Below are 9,258 nucleotides of genomic sequence, written 5' to 3'. Positions count from 1 at the left end.
TAAACCAGACAAAGCCCAGCATAACAACTAAACAAGCTCCGGTAGTAAAATTATAAATATTAGAGAGAGCGCACAGGAAGAGACTTGAAAAATACTCTTAAAAATGTGCGTGGTCATTGACAAAAAGCATAAGCTGCACCAGTCGGTGGGAATATTCAGCGGCCCTACGGCTTGCGAGATCCGGTTGCACCGATTGCGGGGTAAGCTACATAAATAGCGTGTATCCGTAAGTGTAGACAGATTAATAAGGCATGACTGATCTAGATTACCCGGACGCCCCATACGGCTATTGAACAAATGGCCATTGTACGCTTTGCCTTGATAAGTTCTGACTGATGTTTAAAAATGCCCATTCCCCAACACGCGCCAAGGTCCCGGCCCTGTCGCCGCTGGGGCTGATATATAGACCCGATATGTTCTCCGCAAAGATGGTTGTTCATTCTCAATTTAGTTCAACTCCTGATTCGTTGCCCCTGACATTGCAGACATGGCACCCGTCAAAGAGAGTTGCGTTGATGTGCTCATCATTGGTGCCGGTCCTGCTGGTCTGATGATGGCTGCCTGGATGGCCAAGTGCGGCATCAGCACACGCATCGTCGACAAGCGCAGCACAAAGGTTTTCAACGGCCAGGCCGACGGCCTCCAGTGCCGCACACTCGAGATTATGGACTCGTTGGGCTTTGGCCACCGCGCGTGGCGCGAGTCCAACCACGTGCTCGAGTTTTGCATGTGGAACCCCGACGAGGCCGGTGTTTTGCGCCGCAGCGACCGCATGGCCGACACCGTGCCCGGGCTGAGTCGCTTCCAGCAGTCGGTCCTGCAGCAAGGGCGCATCGAGCGCTTCTTCCTCGACGAGATTGAGGCGTGCAGCGATATCCGCGTCGAGCGCGCCGTCATGCCGACAAGCCTCGACATTGACGAAGCGGCCGTCGACGACCCGGAAGCCTATCCGATTACGGTTGCGCTGCGGCATCTGACCGAGCAAGAGGCCACGCCCGCACAGGTGGCCTCGGCGACAAAGGACGGCTTGTACAGGAGTAATCTGGCAAAGGACGATACGGAGGACCTCCTGGCCGCGTCCAAGCTCAACGCAAAGGCCAACATGGAGGAGATTGTGCGTGCCAAATATGTACTCGGTTCCGACGGCGCGCACTCTTGGACACGCAAGCAGATTGGCCTGGCTCTCGAAGGCGAATCGACAGATTACATCTGGGGCGTGCTCGACATTGTGCCCATTACCGATTTCCCCGACATTCGCATGCGCTGCGCCATTCACTCTGCCAGCTCGGGCAGCATCATGATTATCCCGCGCGAGAACAAGCTCGTGCGCGTATACGTGCAGCTGACCAAGACGGCAAAGACGGGCGACGAGGCGGGCAGTCGCGCTGATCGGTCCAGCATCAGCCCCGCGTCCATACTCGCCGAGGCGCAAAAGATTATGGCGCCATACACGATTTCGTACAAGACGATAGACTGGTGGACGGCGTATCAGATTGGCCAGCGGGTCGGAACGCAGTTTTCGGTACATGAACGAGTCTTTCTCGCCGGTGATGCGGTGCATACTCACAGGTAAGTTGGGCGGATTTAGCGAGTTGACTCGGTAGCTAAGTTTGTTTGCAGCCCCAAAGCCGGTCAGGGTATGAATGTGAGCATGCAGGATAGTAAGTACACGATGACGTTTTAGTTGTACTGTGGAATCTAACTTTGTCATAGCATTTAATCTCGGGTGGAAGGTTGCCAGTGTAGTCAAAGGCCAGGCGAGCCGATCAATCCTCAAGACGTATCAGTCTGAACGGAGAAAGGTGGCGCAAGACTTGATAGCGTTCGACCACAAATTCTCTCGCCTCTTTTCTGGTCGTCCCGCCAGAGACGAAACCGATACCGAAGGCATCAAAATGTCCGATTTTAAGAGTACACTCGAGGACAACAATGTATTCGTCAGCGGAACCAAGGTCAACTATGGTGCCAGCACCATCGTTGCCAAGGCCGGCGACGCGGCGACTCAGGGAGATGGAACAGACGTCTCCGCCGGTGCTGAAAGCGTCCGCCTTGTATCCAAGGAGGAACTCGCGCCCGGGATCACTGTCGGCATGCGCATCCCCAGCTTCAAGGTTCTCAGCCAGGCCGACGCCCGACCGTGGCATCTCCACGAACTGCTTCCGAGCAACGGCCGGTGGCGCGTGCTCGTCTTTCCCGGCAACGTGCAGAGCCCCGCGCAGGCCGCGCAGCTCGACGCCGTCGCTACAGACTTTGATGCCGCCCATTCATTCATTTCTCGCTTCACGCCTGCCGACGGTCCGATTGACGCCGTGTTTGACATTTTCGCCGTGCACAAGGCCAAGCGCACCGCCGTCACCATTTTTGACTTTCCTTGCATCTTTAGACGGTTTTCCGAAACCGACGGATACGACTATGACAAGATTTTTGTCGACGACAGCTCGTATCATGAGGAACACGGCGATATCTACAAGGAATGTAGCATTTCTGAGCAAGGCTGCATTGTGGTGTTGCGCCCGGACCAACACGTCTCTTATATTGGGCCGCTGAATGAGCCCGCCGCTGTAACGCAATTCTTCTCCGGATTCATGATAGAACAAGCTAAATAGCCTAGTTATGTGTTGCTGAGCAAATACAGCATCATGGGGTTACAGTATATTGGTGTGCGCGGCGATTAAGACGGCCCTTGAACCCACATTCTCCGCGAGTATTCAACAAGTACAGGTGCTGTAATCGTGGTCGCACCAGCGGCCAGCAACGTTTGGCAGGGCATTGGGCATCATCTTGCTCAATATCCAGCAATGAAAGATTTTCGAGATTTTCGACAAGAAAAGAAAGTCGCGCCAATCTCAGTTGCGACTACTGCATATATCAACCGTCGCGCCTTGGTCGCTTAGGCATTGATTCAAGCTGATATGTGCGTCTGATTGAGTTCGAGGACACTTCACCACTCAACCGACCAATTGTCACACCCATTCTCATAAGAACGAGTGAATTTCCTCTACGTTAAGAAACAAACTCATAAAACGACCAATTGACGTTTTGTGTTCCTTTCATGAAGCCTAGCGGCGGCCGGATCGCGTGTCCCGAGCACCCGGATGGTCTGCGCCATCAGGGTGGCCGTTGACGGGCCGCGCATTATGACGACGCAAATAGAAATCAGTCTCATCAATGAAAAGGGCCATCAGGGTTGTCAGATGGAACCTTGTATTAGAAAAGCAGCTTGCAGACGCATGAGATCTTTCACCATTCGCTCTTGTCGAAGATTGAAACCACTGGACCTCTTCGAATCGAGCTAGCCTACGCGGCCCGGATTTGCTCTGAAAATGACTGAACAAGTCATCTATGATGTTATCATTATCGGAGGCGGTGTATGTGGCCTCGCTATGGCGGCCAGACTTCGCGAGCAGACGCCGTCGGCACTCTTTACCGACGAGGAGCACCGCCGGTTTCGATGGATTGGGAAACACGGCAACAGAGTCTCTCTGAAGCAAACAAAGAGCGGCAAAATCAAGACTCGCCGATCCAGAACGGGAGCTGGATACAACATGATGGTGCTGGATTCCACCTCTGACCAGTGGCTGGCACGTTGGCACTACCTTTTCCACACGTACGAGATTTCGCATCTTCGAAGCCCGATGCTCTGGCACGCCGATCCCTTTGACCGCGACTCACTCCTCGCTTATACATACGAAAACAACCGCGCGGACGAATTGGTCGAGATTCGAAACTGTGTCGGAAAAGAAGTCAGCAAGCATGGCCACAAGAAAGCAGCTAGCCGTCACTGTGGTGGCAAGTATGTAGACGCCTCGCAAACGTGCCGACATATTTGCTAACACACACACATCAGGCAAGCAGCCCGTGTCGCCATCAATGTGCGAGACAAGAACGACTACTTTACGCCGTCTCGAGGGGTGTTTAAAGATCACTGTGAATCGGTAACGCAGCGCTACGATCTCGAGGCCGGCGTACTACAGAAAGAGGCTGTCCAGGACTTGGACTTTGGCTATGTGGAAGCTTTCCCCGACGAGACGGAGAAGCTATTCACCGTGCAGACAGACAAGGGGACTCACTACGCGCGAACTGTCGTCATGGCGGTCGGGGCTGCCAACGTTCCTCAGGTACCGTCTATTCCATCCATGACCAGCATAAACGGCCAGCCCCCGCAGCAAGTCTGCCACAGCATGCAGGTGAAAGAGTTTCCAGACCCGTATCTGAAAAGCCGCATCAAGGCCATGAAGCAGACTCACGTCGTCGTCGTTGGCGGCGGCCTGACGTCTGCCCAGCTGACAGACGTCGCCATCCGCCGCGGCGTCACCAAAGTCTGGCACATTATGCGGGGCCCGTGCCGCGTGAAGCTGTTTGACCTCGGTCTGGAATGGATGGGCAAGTACAAAAACACCGAACAAGCCCGCTTCTGGCTGGCCGACTCGGACGAGGAGCGCCTGGACATTATCAAGACGGCGCGCGGCGGCGGCAGTCTCACCCCCATCTACCACAAGATTATCAAAAAGCACGTCGCTGCCGGCAAGGTCAATCTCATCACCAGCACAACCATTGTCGATGCGCGTTTCGAGCAAAACCAGGGTGAAGACGGCGGCAAGTGGCATATAGTAACAAACCCGCCCGTGGAGCTGCCGCCCATGGATTTCATGTACTTTGCCACCGGCATCCAGACAGACTTTACGTCGCTGCCGTATATGCAGACGATTCTGCGCAAGCATCCCGTGCAGGGCTTTGGCGGGTTCCCCTGCCTCAACGACGACTTGGCGTGGAGCGACGACGTGCCGCTGTTCATGGTGGGCAGGCTGGCGGCGCTGCGCCTCGGTCCGGGCGCGGCGAACATTGGCGGCGCCATGGTCGGCGCGGAGCGAGTCTCGTGGGCGATTGAGGATATACTGCGCCGCGGATCGCAGCAGCAGCCAGAGACGGAGAGTGGCGGCGCTACTACTACTACCATGGAGGAGTATCTCAAGGGCCACACCAACATGTATAGCACTTTGGCGTGTGAGTAGCCAAGAGAAGAGAGATGTAGTGCGAACAAAGTCCAATCATGGTGGAGATTTGGATGACGTTTTGGAATTATCTGTGTGTATGAATATCGCTTCAGCAAGTAATGAAAAGACACGAGATCAAGACGCTTTGACTCTTAGCGGAGGCTCTATTGGCCCACGAATTATTCAATACTTTGTGACCGCTGTGATTCGATTAGGCGGAGGTCGGCAATCAAGGGTACGTGGCTTGTGCCCTGGTTTATTTTCCCGCAACTGTCGAAATTGTGGTGATTAAGTTGATGTATCGATGTTGCTGTCTGCGGCTTGGCAACCCAAGGTTTGGACCTAGCAAAGCTGGCAGTATCAGCTCACACCACTACAACCCTTTACTGCTTACTTTTGTCATGCTGCCATTTTCTTTTTCTTTTTTAGGCGACTTGTTTGATCAAAGGCAAGCCTCATTATGTATTGGGAGGTGCATTCGCCAGACGGCGACTTTTTTTCATCTCGGGATCCGGGTGGGGCCGTAAACCTGTGAGCGAACTGCAAAACAATTCGACGAATGAATTTAATGTCCTTGCACACAAAAAAAAAAAAAACGGATCATCACTCTATCGACATTTAAACTCAGCTTTGTATTTTCAACCAAATTATCAGCCGAGGCACAGGTTCAAAAACTCGCAAGCTTCTACGACTCTACTAGTGCTGCAACGGCGAGCTGAAGGGGGAAATCATCAGCTGAGCAACCTTTTATGTTGCTCTACTAGTGCTGCAAATGCGCGCAGAGGAAAAAGATCATCGGCCGAGACAAAGCGTAGAGGCAGAAAACTCGCAAGCTTCTGCATTTCTGTACTAGTGCTGCAACAGCGCGCTGCAGGAGCGAGGACATCGAGAACCTGTGTGAGCATAGAGGCCATGTACTCTTCAGGTGTGATTGGAGAAACAAAGTCTCCAACTTTTGGCGAGCTGACCGGAGCGTTGATTGGAAGTGGATGACCTTGGGGCATCTTGGGATACATTCAGGCTAAACGTCTCGGCTGGCAATAGTACGGAGTACGGATACGCCATCTTGAATTACAGTGAGACACAAGCTGAACACTTATTATATAAGGAGTCGACCGAGTCTCTGCGTTTCGCAGACGTCTTTCTGCAGCTCGTTGTGAATAGTCTGACTCCCCCCTTAATATTATTCCAAGATGATTTTCAACGTCGCCGCAGTTGTCGGCGGACTCATTGCAGTCGTCTCCGCCAGCCCTGCAGCGTCCGTACCGGCTCTCATCAGGAACCGTGTCGCCAAGCACAACGACTTTTCGTGTCAGCCCAGCGCCGAACACCCCAACCCTGTCATTCTCCTGCACGGCCTTGGCGCTACGTGGTACGAGGACATTTACCTCCTCGAGCTGTGGCTGCAGACCAAAAACTTTTGCACCTTTTCCCTCACCTACGGCGCCTACGACGGCTTCCCGTTTGTCGGCGGCCTCAGGCCCATTGACGAGTCCTCGCGCGAGATTGCCGCCCTGATCAGCGAGGTGCACGCCAAGACAAACGCCAGCAAGGTTGACCTGGTCGGCCACTCGGAAGGCGGCTTCCAGGCGCTCTATGTGCCCAAGTTCCGCGAGGGCATCGCCGCGCTCGTCGAGAACATTGTCGCGATTGCGCCGCCGACGCACGGCACGACCTTTGCGCACTTGTGGACGCTGGTGCAGCTGTTTGGCAAGAACGCGCGCAAAGACGTTGGCACAGTGCTGGAGAAGCTGGGCTGCGCAGCATGCAACGAGATTTCGGTCGACGGGCCTAGCATCGCCAAGCTCAACGACGGAGAGCCGATTGTGCAAGCCGGCAACAAGGTCACCGTCATCACCTCCGAGTTTGACGAGCTCGTCACCCCTACAGACACGGCGTTTGTTCGGGAACCCGGCGTCAAGAACATTTACGTTCAGGACTACTGCCCGTTTGACCCAGTCGGACACATTGGCGAGGCCTACGACCAGAATGTCTGGAACCTGGTTCTCAATTCGCTCGAGAAGCAAGTGGGCCGCAGGTTTTTCTGCCTAGTTGGTGCGCCGGGAAAATAAGAATAAGCAGCTGGTCCGAGCTCAGATGCGGTGTAAATAGTACGGAGTATAGCCACTGTATTTAGTTTAGTTTGGTATATACTAGAACGGATTATACGTATGGCTATAACTCAAAACGTTGGCAGTACTTGCTTTTAATTCAAGGGGTCGGACAGGGCTCTTTGACGTCCGACTATCCACAGGGCCGCGCCAGCCTTGATGCCAAGACATTTTTTAGTACCTGTTACTATGCAGATGGCAGCAATTATAGCCACAATTTCGCTGTCGAGGGATGGCCGACAAGGCGACAGGCGCGATGTTTACATGAATCAGTGGAGAGCCAACTGCCTTATTCAGTCGCATTGCTAGTGGAAACAATCAGTCCATCACCCATACATTACGCATAGTACGAGTAGTTGCTCTGGATAATATATCCACCATGCGGGATGGCCATGGAGTCGCAGTCACGGATACATTGAATCGGAACGGCTCCCCGTTGTACGAATCAAGTGGCAAAAGATTCGCTGAATTCGCCGAATCAATTCAGGAGATGGGTATAAAATGAAGCTCTACGGCCGTCTTCTTTCTACTAATCACTCATCAACCGCTTCTTACTGTCTTGTGCTTGTTCAATTGTCGCCATCATGAAGTTTTCCGGAGCAGCATTGGCTGCACTAGCCTCACTTGTGTCCGGCACCGAGTGCAAGAGCAGCGGCAGCGGCAGCGGCAGCGGCAATAACACGCTTACCGTGGACACGGCGCCGGACTTTGTGCGTCCCTATGTGCTGCCGCGTTTCCACGGCAAGGCCGTCATGCTCACCAAGACGCAAACCATTACCTTTTCTATCACCTCCAACTCTTCCGGCGGCGCCTTCACCCTGGTGCAGCACAACGGCAAGGTAACCACCTGGCTGAACGCGCGCCCTCACGTACACAAGACGTACCATGAGCACTTTTACTGCTCCCGCGGCCGTGTCGAGCTCTGGACCAAGGAAAACACCACCAGCGGCGAGGAAGAGGCCCGCGTCGCCAGCTTTGGCGACTACGGCAACGTCCCGCCGGGCGTCATCCACACTTTCCAGCTCATCGACCCGGACTCGCAGCTGACGCACGCCTTTCACCCGGCGGGCTTCGAGAAGCTGTTTGACGACGTGTCGGGCGGCCAGTTTGCGTCGGGCGTGCACGCGCCGTACGTGCCGGACCCCGTCGACGAGCAGCCGTACGGGCCCATGACGCCGGAGCTGCACGCGCTGTTTGAGCCGCTGGATCTGTACGCCGTGCCCGAGCAGCAGTACATTCCGCGCCGCGACTTTGTCAACGGCACGGCGAGCTCCGAGGGCCTAAACTGGCACAACGGCACCAACGAGCTGCCGACGGACAATACGAAGCCGTACTTTGTCGCAAACAACTACGGCCCCAAGTTCCTCAACACGGACAAGGGCTACAAGGTCATTCAGCCCATTTCGACGGTGGACAACTCGCACAACCACAACTTTACCATGGGCACCATCATCATGTCCCCGAAGCGCGACAACGAGACCGAGGAGCACGTTACCCTGCCCCACCACCTTGGTATTCAGATGGACGACGGCCAGCTCGTGCTGTCTGTCGAGGGCTACAAGAAGACATATCTCCTGCAGGGCGATGTTGCCTTTATCCCCGCCGGCACGCCCTTTAGCTACCACGCTACCGTGCCTTTTACCAAGTTTCTCTATCTCAATGCAGGCCCGCACGGTCTCGAGTACGAGCTGCTGAATCGCAGCGTCTCGTGGGGGTTCCCCTCTTACCCCGTCGATGCTGGATTCAAGGCCGTCCCTTGAGTTCATGCCGCCGTTGCGGCAGAAACAAAAAGTTGGTAGATAGGAGAATGGGGTTGATGTACATAAGATGCATATTTTAGACTTAGAGTGTAGAATATCGGAGGATATGTTTTATGAAGGGTCAAGTGGAGTAGCGGGGTATAAAGGAGTTTAGAGAAAATGACATGAAAGAAATAGAATGATCGATTTTGGCCCCACTACCAGTAATAACGGCGGGATTGCATCCATGCGGGATTGACATGTCTAGCTGTACTCAATAATTATGGAGTACTCCGTACTGAGTAGTATTCTACTGAGGCTGTAAACAAGAGATGTTTACATAATTCTTGGTTCCTGGAGCATGGACCCGCTAATGGAGAATAGAATCAGACGATATACATGAATCAAGTGGTC

At 54.0% G+C, this 9,258-nt stretch overlaps 4 protein-coding genes across 4 annotated transcripts; all 4 read left to right on the top strand.

Annotated features, from left to right (window-relative positions):
* Positions 1 to 487: 487 nt before the first annotated feature.
* Positions 488 to 2,606, top strand: BBA_08436 (FAD binding domain protein; the record flags this gene model as incomplete). Its single annotated transcript, XM_008603533.1, has 3 exons — positions 488 to 1,569; positions 1,621 to 1,661; positions 1,714 to 2,606. 3 exons carry the CDS (start codon positions 488 to 490, stop codon positions 2,604 to 2,606), a joined length of 2,016 nt encoding a protein of 671 aa, XP_008601755.1.
* Positions 2,607 to 3,323: 717 nt separating this feature from the next.
* BBA_08435 (FAD binding domain-containing protein) lies at positions 3,324 to 5,012 on the top strand (the record flags this gene model as incomplete). The annotated part of the gene is made up of 2 exons (XM_008603532.1): positions 3,324 to 3,793; positions 3,848 to 5,012. The coding sequence occupies 2 exons, from the start codon at positions 3,324 to 3,326 to the stop codon at positions 5,010 to 5,012; spliced, it is 1,635 nt and encodes a 544-aa protein (XP_008601754.1).
* A 1,175-nt stretch (positions 5,013 to 6,187) lies between these two features.
* BBA_08434 (lipase class 2) lies at positions 6,188 to 7,066 on the top strand (the record flags this gene model as incomplete). Its single annotated transcript, XM_008603531.1, has 1 exon — positions 6,188 to 7,066. One exon carries the CDS (start codon positions 6,188 to 6,190, stop codon positions 7,064 to 7,066), a length of 879 nt encoding a protein of 292 aa, XP_008601753.1.
* A 623-nt stretch (positions 7,067 to 7,689) lies between these two features.
* On the top strand, positions 7,690 to 8,865 carry BBA_08433 (quercetin 2,3-dioxygenase; the record flags this gene model as incomplete). The annotated part of the gene is made up of 1 exon (XM_008603530.1): positions 7,690 to 8,865. The coding sequence occupies one exon, from the start codon at positions 7,690 to 7,692 to the stop codon at positions 8,863 to 8,865; it is 1,176 nt and encodes a 391-aa protein (XP_008601752.1).
* Between the last annotated feature and the right edge of the window lie 393 nt (positions 8,866 to 9,258).

This window comes from Beauveria bassiana, assembly GCF_000280675.1.
Source record: "Beauveria bassiana ARSEF 2860 unplaced genomic scaffold BBA_S00034, whole genome shotgun sequence".
Classification (NCBI taxonomy): Eukaryota; Fungi; Ascomycota; class Sordariomycetes; order Hypocreales; family Cordycipitaceae; genus Beauveria; species Beauveria bassiana.
The sequence above is the reverse complement of the archived record's forward strand: the minus strand, read 5'-3'. Positions and strand labels throughout refer to the sequence as shown.